The sequence below is a fragment of the Xyrauchen texanus genome, chromosome 48 (assembly GCF_025860055.1).
Source record: "Xyrauchen texanus isolate HMW12.3.18 chromosome 48, RBS_HiC_50CHRs, whole genome shotgun sequence".
Classification (NCBI taxonomy): Eukaryota; Metazoa; Chordata; class Actinopteri; order Cypriniformes; family Catostomidae; genus Xyrauchen; species Xyrauchen texanus.
The window spans coordinates 20,027,597-20,041,151 of record NC_068323.1 but is presented as its reverse complement, the minus strand read 5'-3'; the positions used below and the strand labels follow the sequence as shown (position 1 = coordinate 20,041,151).

Genomic DNA, 13,555 nt, shown 5'->3' with positions numbered 1-13,555 from the left:
GTACGATTTGTTGAAGTTTGTATTTGATACTTCAAGGCAAAAGATCTTTTGCACATTTAAAGGACGAGAATCTTTCAACGGTGGGAGTTTCTATAGTTATGGAAATCCTAAAAAAAATATCATGGAATTAGAAAATTACCATTTCCAGACCTGAAAATTTCATCGAAATGTGTGTGTGTATATATATATATATATATATATATATATATATATATATATATATATATATATATATATATATATATTTGTCTAGGTATTCTATGTTTTGGCTAAAAATGGCTCTTTGTGAGTCCAATGGAATTATTTTTTTTTACATATCCTTATCTAGTAATCACGAGCGAATGGAAAAATCTTGGAAAAATCGATGGTTATCGATCATTGGATATTCTCTAGTCAGAAGTTGTGGAAATGCTGTATCAAAAGGTGGATTGTTACTGAAATGGTATTTGTCTTGTCTGTTAACAATTTGTTTCATACCATAAATTGTATGTCTAGATAACCGCTGTCCACCCATGTGCAAAAAAACGGCTGTGCGATTTGAATTAGTTAAACTAGGTACTTGCTAGTTTGGTCACTCAGCAGTTTCTTTGCTTTGAATCTCTGCCAGGTTAGTTTGTGTCACAGTGTTCTGAATGGAATACAAAAGTGCTGGTCAGGATTTTGCTCTAGTTATGCAACAGAACACGTATGAGTTGTAGTGAGCTCCTAAGCCTTGGAAATACACAGATTTAACCTACCTCAAGGGGATGATCTGTATTTGTTGAACTTTTTAGACCTCTAAATTTGCTGAATCTAGTGTGAATGACCGAGAGAATGCTCCCGTGCTGTATTTGAAAAGATAGAATAGAAACTTAGTTGGTTGGTAACGCAACAGTGTTTTACTGGTCCATCACTTGTGAATTTATAGTAGAAAAACATCCAAATCCTAATGTGACTTGAAGATGAACTTTCATTTTGGGTTTGTCTGCCTTTTCTCACACCTCACTGAAATGACCTGCTGGTTGAACTGTGATGCACCTCAATGATCTCTGCCTGCATCACCTTTGTCTATTGATGGATTACAGTCTTGAAATGGAATACATAGACTATCATTTAATTGCCAACAAAAGCCTTCGTGAGCCAACTAACAAAGGACAATGCATCGATGTGAACTTCTGCAGCTAATCCAGGATGGACTTCAAAGACAATAGTCATTAATCTTACAGCGCATAAAACATCTTTGTTTAAACACTGGCCCTTAACACTCACTTAGTTTACACATTTTAAACCATGACTTGAACTGCACACAAATAACTAATATTGGCATCATATTCACAATGTTTACCAGAGAGGAACTGGCCCCCACAGTGAACCTGGTTTTTCAAGACAAACTTTGATGTTGGCTTGTCAGAGACTTTTTTATTACAATCCAAAGCAGTGAATACTTTAATATCATGTTGAAGCTGATGTCTTCTGGAGTTGTTGCCTAGTTACAGTGGTAAACAGCTGCAGCTTGTACATTGATGATGTAATCAGTCCAAGCAATCGAACCAAGGGTGAAAGAAACCTAAGTGAGAACTGTCTGAAGAACTGTCCCAAGTTTGGTGGATGTAGCCTGAAAGCAGTAGGAGTTGCAATCAATAATTTTGTCCTTGGTTTAGGAATTTTGGGAAAAGCTTAGACCATGGCTGCATCCAAAAACTAAGGCAGCTGCCTTTATGCCTAATCATTTAATGGATTAACCAACATATTTTTGAAAGCATGTTCTTCTTAAGGAAACTGGTCTCAAACAGTTTGAAACATATTGTATGCTCCATATACAGCCTCTGAAAGCAGCAGTTGCTTTGAATAAATGCATCTACCAAATGCATAAATGTAAGTTTGAATTAATAACTTTAAACTGACAACCAGCAAAGGGCACATTAGAACATTGTAGAACTGACATCCAGAGAACTGCTAAAAACATATTTGGAGTCTTGGCATGCGCCACACTTCAGTCTCATAAGTTAGTATGTTTATTAAGGGCTGTTCCATAGTAAACATACAAATTAAAGGAACAGAACACAGAATATATGTGTATTTATTGAGTTACAAGGGCACCATGACATTTTCCCCCTTTTCCTTCATCTCCTAGAGAGCAGGAAAAAATCATACTTGTGTTTAAGAAACCAGACTCACAGTGGGACTATATTTTGTTCAACCGTTGCCAATCTGTAAGGGAGTCTGGAGCAGGCAGGGATGTTGGAGCCAACTTCGGTATCTTACTCTGTGTGATTTCATCTTGAGGGCTCTATGGCAAGTCTGTCTCATGCTTTGAAACAGAAGATGCCAAACCTGACTTAATAACTGTCCTTGAATAGAATCCTGAGAGTGTAAACACTGTGTTCATTAAAGGGACATGGACAGGATAAACACTTGCCACTTCTCAAGCTACAAAGCTAAACCCCAATGAGTGAATCAAGAGAGTAATTTTTAACACAAGTTAAGCTCAATCAAAAGCATCTGTGGCATAATATTAATTACCGCAACAAAAATTATTTTGACTTGTCCCTTCTCCTTTAAAAAAAATAGTTATCTATTATCTCATTATTAGTTAAAATTATCTCATTATTTACCTACCCTAATGCCATCTGTCTTTCTTCAGCAGAACACAAATTAAGATTTTTAGAGCTCTGTCAGGTCCTTTTTATGCAAGTACACAGGTGCCAGCAATTTGATGGTCCAAAAGTCACAATTAGGCAGCATGAAAGTAATCCACACGACGGCAGTCGATTAATGAAGTGAATTCTATTTGTCTTCTGAAGCGAATCGATAATTAATTAATTAATTAATTAATTAACTTTAAATCTGCGCTTCCGTCCTTGGCTCTGGTGCTGTTTGAAATGGCCGAACTCTCACGTGACGTTCGTTCTTCTGTTGTAAATAGGTTTCCAAATTCTCGCATGAACTCACTGACGAGCTTACGTCACGCAACAGCCGAGGTGGGGATTGTGTCTAGTTAGAGGGCCTCAGGATTGCATCCCTGCTATTTGCAGATGTGTGGTCTTGTTGGCATCATCATACTGTGATCTCCAGCGTGCATTTGGGAGGTTTGTGACTGAGTGTGAAGCGGCTGAGATAAGGGTCAGCACCTCCAAGTCTGAGGCCATGGTTCTCTGTCGAAAAAGGGTGGATTGCTATCTTCAGTTAGGGAGAGAGCAGCTGCACTAATTGGAGGAGTTCAAGTATCTTGGGATCTTGTTCATGATTGAGCATGAGATTGACAGGCAGTGTCTGCAGTAATGCGGTCGCTGTACTGGACCATGGTGGTAAAGAAGGAGCTTAGCTAGAAGGCAAACCTTTTGATTTACCAGTCGGTGTTCTTTCCAACCCTCACCTGTGGTCATGAGCTTTGGGTAATTACCGAAAGAATATGATTGCGAATACAAGCGGCTGAATGTGGATACAATCGTATTTTGCGATACTACTTGTAACAATTTTGCGCGGACACTTTAGATTCTTGTATCAATACCATACATTTATTTCATCTACCACAACTCAATTAACGCAGAACTAAATATTTTTGTAATAGTTGCTTTCCAATTATGATATTGAAATGCAATTTAATGAATTATGAAGTATATAATGCATTGTGAAGTTGTTGCCAATACAAAGCTATTTTTACGTAGTTGTTATTCCATCGAAAGTTCTAATTATTAGTTGTAATTTAGTTACTGTACATTTTCATCCAGTCACATTTTATATATAGAACTTTTGTCGCAAGGTATCATGTATGTAAGTTTTTTCCTGCTGCGTTGCGTCTGTTTGCATTGTATATAAAATGTTCTTGAAAACAAATTTTGTCCCTACTTCCGGGTTCCAAATTGCCAGTGTGATGTCTTGGTGGTTTCCATTGTGAAGTTATGGTCAAGAAAGAAACAAAACAAAGCACTGATAATCATTTAAGTTTTACCACTGGTTTTGTACCGTATATCTATTTGTCATTCGGAGAAAGGTTGACTGTACAAAGTATTTTTATAGGATCTTGTTATAGGAAGTTGCTTGCAGTTGTAAGAATGTGCGTCTGCTGTGTTGTATGCAACTTCCTGTCTTAGAACCTCACCGAGATGTCTTACTTAAATTATTTCAACCATCAAATAATTCTCTGATGTGAAGATTTCTCACATTATGCAAAGCTGCTGTCCTTAATGACCTTTTTTCTGTTTGGTCAAATTATAAAACGGTTAGAATGTCACACAAACTTTTTGACATCTACACTTACAGTACAAGACCTTTGGGGTTCTGTCAAGAGTTCAGCTTTGACCCATTGTTCTCCTCTACATTAGCATGGCCCAGAAGGAGAAACTCCAGTGTCTAAAGGACTTCCACAAAGACATTCTGAAACCATCTCCGGGAAAGAGCCCAGGCACAAGGCCGGAGGATGAAGCAGAGGGGAAACACCCCCAGAGGGAAAAATGGGCTAGCAAGCTTGACTTTCTTCTCTCAGTCGCTGGAGGCTTTGTTGGTTTAGGCAATGTTTGGCGTTTCCCGTACCTCTGCTACAAGAACGGTGGAGGTGAGTATACTTGTTGATAGGTTTGGATTTTGACCACTAGTGTGGCATAGTAATAATAATACTTCTATTTTTACTAATAATCAAATGGAATTTGCACACTTGCACACATTTACTGTGTCTTATAAACATTTTCTGAGCACTTACATGTTGGTTTAGCACATAACTGTCATCACACTCACTTTGTTCACAACAACAGGAAGTAAGAAAAAATTATGTGAGCAAGTCAGCAAGAATGAACTGGCTAACCTCCAATGAGACATAAGAGTTAAACACTAATCCAGAAGTTAATAAGATATAATTATTGTGAGAATTAAGTGAATCTTATCTTCGGTTCCATCTAGGTGCTTTTCTCATCCCTTACTTCATCTTCCTGTTTGGTGGAGGTCTGCCTGTGTTCTTCCTGGAGGTGGCGCTTGGCCAGTTCACCTCTGAGGGAGGAATCACATGTTGGGAGAAACTTTGCCCCATTTTTACAGGTGAGATTACCGATCAAACATTTTGTTTACCAGAGAACAAAGAGCCAAACATGTTTCTCGGAAAAGAACAAAACTGTAAGCAGTTTAATCCCTGAACTAACACACATGGACTAGTGAGTAATTTAGCACAAAATAAATATAAATTTCTGTTAAGGAGGCTAAATGTAAGGTGTGTCACATACCACCAGATGTTTGTGAAGATAAGTAGTACAGGGCATACAGGTTTCGAAATGTTGGGTGTAAGATATGAAATTGATATCACTTGGATCCCACTATCCACTTTTTAAGGGTTAAGAAAATCTTTCATAGAGTGCTTCAGTGGCTGGTGCATTTTAAGAGTGGGTAAGCATAGATATGATGTACTGTATCAATGACATAAATGTTATGTTGGTGTTTCTAATATTTCTCTTAAAGTTTCTCTTAAAAAAGCTTCTTCTCAAACTACAACTAAACAGTGAAATTACTTATTAAAAAAAGTACCATGTGAGACAAGCTGAATGCTAAACTAAATGGGTTACTTCAGACTAAAAGCAGGTTCATGCTGTACACTTTTGGACACATTTTTGTCCTTTGAGGTGAATTTTGGTGATTGGAAAAGATTCCTCTTGTTGTAGGGCAAAATGTGCAGTCTTTGAACGCTTAGTGTCCCTTTGCGATGAAACTCAGCCTCAGACGAAGTTCTGTCAGTGCAATGTCAATTGGGGTGATGTAAAATAATGTTTTAGAACCTGCTGTACAATTAGAATTGGTCTTTGGCCAATTTAAAAAACTGTACCGGCTTGCTAAAGCAGGTACCACACCATTGGCTGCTGTGAATTTTTGGGCTAACACGAGCAGGTGCTGATGAACAGTAGTTTGCATAACTGAACTTCTCTTGGGCTTTGTCTTGTGGTGTGGTGTGGTGTGGTGTAGATAATGCTGATTCAGTCCCAACACAGAACAACTCATGAGCCCATCACTGTTGTGTCCTTGAACAAGGCACCTAATCCCAGATTGCTAAATCAATTTAGATAAAAGTGTCTGCTAAATGACTACTTGCTTGAAAAAACACCAGATTCCCACCAGAAGTATCACATAATACTCTTATATAAAAAAGGGCTTGTCAAACCTCACAAATATTTCTTCTGACCACAGACTCATTACTTTAAACAGTCTACCAGTGTACAATCATTATGTGCAAACTGCTGAATTATGCTTACCCTTGTGCCAGTGAATGAGGCAACAGCTCGGCCTGTTTTGCTTTTCAGTCAAACTGGCCAGCATTGATTTACATGATTTAGACTCCGAACTTACATCATTTTCCTCCAACTCTGGACAAGTTTATTCCATGTTTAAACAACAAGGAGAAGAGGGTTATAAAAACGTCTCACAGAAGTTTGTCAGTTATCTATCTTCTCTTAGTCCCCTGGTGAAAGAAAAAAAAGTCACATTACAGCAGCCTAAGGGGCCATTCAGACCGAACACGTTCTTACGGTAATAAAAAGTTTAATACAGCCTAATGTAGGTATCTTGAGAAGTGCTTTTCAAAGTTTACATATTGTTTTTTTCCTGGCATGGCATCTAAAAAAACCTAATGCGCAGAGGGACACAAAAAGCGTTTGTTGTTTGCTGGTCTTAGCTGGCTTAAGCTGTCCAAGTTGGTCTCTCAGCCTGACCAGCTGACAAGTGTCCAAAATCCATCTAAAACCAGCAAACCAGACCAGCCTAACCAGGCTGGGAGACTAGCTAAGACAAGCATACCAGATAAACCTAGTTTCTTTCAGCAGGGACAACTCATTGTGAGCTGCTTTTATTATGCTGACAACTTCGACATGCTGTGTTAGTCTTGTATGCCATTGGCTCAATATCGGTATTTAACTTTTTTGCAGGCATTGGCTATGCGTCCATCGTGATCGTTTCTCTGCTGAACGTCTACTACATTGTGATCCTGGCATGGGGCTTGTACTACCTGTTCCAATGCTTTCAACCAGAGCTTCCTTGGGCAAGCTGCAACAACAAATGGAACACAGAAAATTGCGTGGAGGACACCCTCCGCAAGAACAAAACACTCTGGGCTGCGAATGCCACTAACTTCACTTCACCAGTCACTGAGTTCTGGGAGTAAGTACTCAGTTGGTATTTGTAGGTTATTTTGTATGGCTTTTAACTCTACTGAAAAAATATCAACCTAAACCAGCCTTAGCCTGTTTGCTGATCTGCTGGTTTTACATGGGCTAGTTGGTCTCCCTGCATAACCAACTGACAAGTGTCCAAAACCCCTCTAAAATCAGCAAACAGACCAGCAATTCAGACACAACTCTCAAAGTCTAGTTGAAAGACGAAGTTGTGGTGTTGTGGACCAACAAGAGTAGTTTGGCTAGGCTGAGAGACCAGCAAACCAACCTAGGCTGGTATAAACTGGGTTTTTTAGCTGGGATCCATCATGACATAATCTGCAGTTGCTTCAATTACGTGAACCACCTCATGACCTTCAACGTTTCTCACTTTCTCTCCACCACAGGCGAAATGTCCTCAGCATCTCGGATGGTATCGAGGATGTGGGTGACATTAAATGGGACTTGGCCCTTTGTCTTCTTGCTATGTGGGTGATCTGCTTTTTCTGCATCTGGAAAGGTGTGAAGTCCACAGGGAAGGTGAGTTTGGTTACCTATATGCAGCTGAAAACTAAGAGTTATTCCCAAGCCTAAGCTGATTGGCTGACCTTAGCTGGTTTAAGATGGTCAATCTAGCCTGATCTAGCTGGTCTTTAGCTGGTTTAGCTTGTCGGCCAGTGTGATCTGCAGACAATTGCCCAAAATCTCTCTAAAAATCTCTCTAAAACCAGCAAACAAGACTAACCTGGCTAGCAGGGATATATATTGGTCTAGATTAGTCTTTACAACGTCATCAGAGTTATAACTACTTAGGCTATTTGATTTCAGCCAATGCTAACAACATAAACATGACAGCCATTCCTCGTTATTAGCACCCATGTAGTCCTCAATAAAGACTGCAAAGTCAATCAGCAGACACCTTCTCTTGATTTGTGTACACATTACCCGTGGTCATGCAGTGAATCTTATCATGGTGCACGCCAAGACCTAGACACTGTCATATCGGATTGCTTTATAGTAATGCAAGTATTGGTTACTTTAAGACTCTTTGCCCTCATCACAATAAGGCATTTTGATTTTTGTAAAATTTTCTCTAACTTGATTAAAGTTTTGCAACTGTGGTTTTAACCTTGAGAATGTCCATAAATGTTGTTGCAAAATGCAATTTCAAAACTATTTACAGATAATTAGCTGTTTATGTTGTCCTCTGGTTCAATAGAATATATGGCAAAATTATATATTAAAAAAAGAAAATCGACTGAAGCCAATATTAAATCGTCAGTCAAAATAAGCTTTAAATTGCATGTTAACCATGGAAATTGTTTGACAGAATGTCTTCTCAGATTGTTGGAAAGTATGACAAATCTGTAACCCTGTGAAATAGCTCTGCTTTACTTTTCAAAATGGTCAAATCATCAACCACACTTGTGTTTTTTTCATACAACCATAGCATTAAATTGAACCTGACCATTACTGTCTTTTCTGCTTAGGTTGTGTACGTTACAGCAACGTTCCCGTTCATCATGCTAATCGTCTTACTTGTGCGGGGTGTCACTCTTCCTGGGGCAGCTCAGGGCATCAAATTCTATCTTTATCCAAATTTGACTCGCCTTGGAGACCCAGAGGTAAGATCTCATTGCTGCTTGCACATTTTCTCAAAGAGAAGATTACAAGTTAAGGGATAGTTCACTCAAAAAGAGGATATTTCTCCATGGCTGACAAAGTTCCGTTTGCACTTAAAGTTATGTACATCAGTGGCACTCTGCAACTTAAAACCAGAATGAACTTTGGATGTACAGTTTACTATTAAAAACATAAGACAAGGTTATATTTTACAGAGAATGCCTTATCTCTTCTGATGTACTAAACAGTTGACATAAATAAAGCTCTTGAAGGCCTCAATCCGGATGCTACACAAATATAAACATGACATGGATTGGTAACTATTTATATTAGCTCTTTATTCTGTATACAGCTCTAGAGTAGAGCCCGAAGCCATTTGTTTTGAGAATAATGGCTGGCTGATGAAGTTATTGGCTGGCTAGCCGGCTCAGCCAAAACCTAAATGGCTGCTGCAGCCGCCAAACTTTTCATAGCTGCAAATGGCTGAAGCTGCCACTTCATGTCTACAGATGTCTATGTTCAGTGGTGGACAGTAACGAAGTAAATGTAATTCGTTACTGTACTTAAGTAGCTTTTTGTGTATCTGTACTTTACTGAAGTATTTAAATTTGGGGAGACTTTTACTTTAACTCCACTACATTTCAAAGTCAAATATCTTTTTACTCTACTACATTTTCAAAATCAGTTGTTCCTTTTTATTTATGAGTGGATAAATATGTAACTGGTCAAACGAGCCACCAATCACAGTACAGCCGCGCTTTGTCTTGAACTTGCCTTGGCGGCATCTGCTAAGCCTAACCAGGGTGCGCTTCCCAAAAGCATCGTTAGCCAACTATGGTAGCAAGTTCCGTCGTTATCATCATAGTTCAACGAGTCGGTATTTCCGAAACCATCGCTCCAACGAACATTCGCAAAACAGCATCGCAGAGCTGTGTGGTTGGAACGACAGCTCTCGACCTGTGGTTAGAAGCAGAGTTTCTTGTTATTATAACATGTGGGCTTAATAAATTATTATATTGAGCCAAATAAGCAAGATGACATTCAGTACAATCAGTATCTTTTATTTAGAAGACATACAAATGTCCTTTATGTCTTTTAGTTTGTCAATAGATTTAAAGCAACCGCTTTTGAAGAGTGCGATGTGTGAACGTGCTCTAGTGCATAAGAACGAGCCTATGATTGAATCTGGAAATAAAGCAAATAACTGAGAAAAATATGAGAGAGTCCTCAGATGACATGTCCGTAATTTATAGCAAAACATCTAGCATTAATTCGATCATTAATTCGAACAGATTCATTAAAAGTAGTTTTTAATCCACCACATGTGTGACATCATTAACCAACGTGGTTGAACAACCAATTTGTGACAATACGGTTTTGGGAAACAGTCGTGACCAACAAGTTGATTTCTTCAACAGTGCATCGTACTACGGTAGTGGAGCAGCAAGTTACGTTGTTGTATGGGAAACGCACCCCAGAGCCATTAAATATGAGAGTTGCTAACATAGACGGTTGCGACAGTGATCTCGCCGCCGCGCGTCACGTGATTCGTGTAGCTCTCAATAGTTCCAAACAAATTGCGCTGCCAATGATTTTAAGCGGGCAGAGAGCAGCAGCTATTATTGCAGCAATTATCGGTAAATATTGACGATAATGTACATTGCTTATTATGTTGACACTAAAATGACTTGCATATAATAGCATTGTTTTTCTGGAGAGTAGCAGAAACACTGCATTAATACGCTTTTGTGTTTAATTTTGGAGGAAATTGGTTGCTCCCATAACATAGAATATATATATATATATATATATATATATATATATATATATATGTATGTGTGTGTGTGTGTGTGTGTGTGTGTGTGTGTGTATATATATATATATATATATATATATATTTATATTTAATGGCATTGTGCAGGTTTATGTGAATGTATCATAACATTAGGATGTTAATAATTATGACCATAGACGCTCGAGAAAAATATATACAGTAAATACTGTAAATGTATTATACCTTATGGGAACAGTCCCCTTCCCTCCAAACTTAAACACACAAAAAATGTATTCAATTCAAATATATATATATATATATACACACATATATATATATATATATATACACACATATATTTATTTTTACAATTTTACATTATTTTTTTTTACATATCCTTATCTAGTCATATATATATTAGTAGTATATATATATACACACATCTGACTAATTAATGTCATATTATTAATAGATTGGTGTGCCAAGAGTGACATTAGTCTTCATGTAGACTGAGTTAAGCAAGAGTCTTGTGACAAATTATAATAGGACATTATGGCCATAAAAAATCATAGTACTTGGATACTTAAGTACATTTGAAGGCAAATACTTTTGTACTTTTACTCAAGTGAATTTTTAAAGGCAGCACTTCTACTTTTACTTAAGTAATATTTTACCTTGAGTATCTTTACTTTAACTCAAGTACATGGTATGTGTACTTCGTCCACCACTGTCTATGTTATACTGATTTACTAGATCTCAATATTTCCAAGCAATGCATGGCTTACACTATATTTCTACAAAATGCAATACAATGTAATAAAGAAAACACCAGATTTTACTTTCACAACGTTTGTACATATTTATTTTGTAGTCTGTATGCTACTAAACATTTTCACATAGCCTACAATGTGTTGTGTTTAGGCTAAATTCATGTAGGCTAAGTTGTATACAATAACTTGGCATTATCATGGATGAAGCTTATCATATTACACCTTGATTAAGAATGCAAACTTTTGTTGAATTTTATGAGAAATCTACAGACGCAAACAGACGAAGTGTAGTAAAATAAAGACCTAAATGTGTATTTCGGACTTTTTTTCACCACAAGTCTGAAAGAAGACATGTTATTGAAGACAAATATCCAAAAATCTCAAAAATGTTTTTGCCTGCCGTGTCTCGCTTTAATATAAACACACACTGTTATCAGTATTATTTTGGACAAAGTTTTGCACATTTCACTTCAATGTACACTGAAGCATGCGTTGTGAATTAGCAATGTGGAAACGGTGGTTTGTTACTGCAGTATCACGTTCAGTGCTATAAATGTTAGTCCGTTCCAGAATATTTGGTTCATAACATCAATCTTTGATTCAGGTGTTTGTGCAACCGTGCCCTGAAGATTTAACAAAAGTCTGGGTAGGCCTAAGTTAAGAAAAAAGTAAGTAGGAATTAGGAAAGTATGTGAGAAGTGAGATCAAAATTACCTTGCTTGCTTCTTTCCGCCATTTCACCTCAGTGCGAGAAAAACATGCATCGCTTCTTCTGTACGGAAAACGAGCAATTTTAATTGGTTGTCAATTCACTGTGAGTCTGTGTATCGTAGCAACGAGCACAAGACTGTGCTGTTATGAATCCAGTGGGAAAATAGATCTCGTGTATTGTTTATATATTTCGTGTGTGTATGTCTCTATTATTTGATGCAAATAATTCTAGCCGGCTCAGCCAAACTTTATCAGATGGCGGCTCAATTTGGCTTACGAAATTATTGGCTGGCGGCGGCTGAAATTCTAAATGGCGCAAATGGCGGCGCCTGGCGGCGGCTTCGGGATCTACTCTAGAGGACGTACAAGAGACAGATTGCATGCAAATATTTGAGTTTGCCCCGCCAGTTAATGCACAAAACAAGTTAGAATTAGCTCTATTCATGTTGCCAGTCAACAAACAGTTTGCCGTTTTGTGTCTAGGTGTGGATTGATGCGGGGACGCAGATATTCTTCTCTTACGCCATCTGTCTGGGAGCTATGACGTCATTGGGAAGCTACAACAAGTACAAATACAACTGCTACAGGTGGGTTTCGACACCTGGGGGGAGTTGGGATTAGTCCAGTCAACGGGAAAAAATGGGAACGTAAGGTTCCTTTGTGTTAATTAACAAACTCCATGACATATGTGTGACATAGGGACTGTTTGCTGCTGGGAGGCCTGAACAGCGCTACCAGTTTTGTGTCTGGCTTCGCAATATTTTCCGTCCTGGGCTTCATGGCACAAGAGCAAGGGGTGGACATAGCCGATGTGGCAGAGTCAGGTACGAGGGTCAAGTAGCAGTGATGGTGGGCACTGCTGCTGCAATCAACATCAGAAAAGTTTGATCAATCCTGTAGAGAAAAATAACGAAGACAATAGACAATTTGAAGGCAATAAATCAAATAAAACGTCTGGGACTGAGACAAATTCGGGGGAAAAAGAAAGACGGTACAATTCATAATTTCGCCATTTTGACATTCAGCTGCCAAAAAACGATTCGATATTGATCGAATAACGTAAAGAGTTTCTCGGTGGGAAACGGAATTCACTTGGATCATCAGACGTTTGGAGAGAACGTTCTTTAAGCCACTGGGAATATTAAGCCCTAGTCCACTAATGAAGAAGAATGAACTGTTGAGTGAAACATCAACCATTTAGCATTGAGTGCTGTTCAAGCCAGTTTCCACTGCCAGTTTGACAAGGGTGAGCTAAATCAACAAGCATCTTGTGCCATCTTCATGATAAAGGCAATTTACTGATGGAATTCTCACCTGTTCTGTTTTGAACATGCTTTTTGGGAGATTATGGGTTTAATTCCTCAACAGCTATTAAAGCAGTCTGACTAAGGTAACCAAGTCGGTTCCTATTGGTTCCTTCATCTACCCTGTAAACTATCCCTGCCGAAAAAAACAGCAGTGTTTTTTAACACCATATGTTTTAAAGGCTGGTCCCCAGCATTGGGATGCTGGTGATCTGTTGTTCCTAGCAGGCTTCTCAACTAGGTTAACCAGCAGTCTTGGACAACCAGCAT

The 13,555-nt window shown here is 38.3% G+C and overlaps 1 protein-coding gene across 3 annotated transcripts in view; it reads left to right on the top strand.

The window, feature by feature from the left end:
• The window catches only part of LOC127639432 (sodium- and chloride-dependent taurine transporter-like), a 37,247-nt gene that overhangs the window by 6,417 nt on the left and 17,275 nt on the right, over nucleotides 1–13,555 (top strand). For all 3 annotated transcript variants that reach the window (XM_052121446.1, XM_052121445.1, XM_052121444.1), the window contains exons 2-8: nucleotides 4,305–4,534; nucleotides 4,876–5,010; nucleotides 6,879–7,110; nucleotides 7,511–7,643; nucleotides 8,594–8,728; nucleotides 12,465–12,568; nucleotides 12,681–12,805. In XM_052121446.1, coding sequence (XP_051977406.1) covers nucleotides 4,306–4,534; nucleotides 4,876–5,010; nucleotides 6,879–7,110; nucleotides 7,511–7,643; nucleotides 8,594–8,728; nucleotides 12,465–12,568; nucleotides 12,681–12,805 — 1,093 coding nt within the window. In that variant the 5' untranslated portion in view covers nucleotide 4,305. The remainder of the gene's footprint in view (nucleotides 1–4,304; nucleotides 4,535–4,875; nucleotides 5,011–6,878; nucleotides 7,111–7,510; nucleotides 7,644–8,593; nucleotides 8,729–12,464; nucleotides 12,569–12,680; nucleotides 12,806–13,555) is intronic.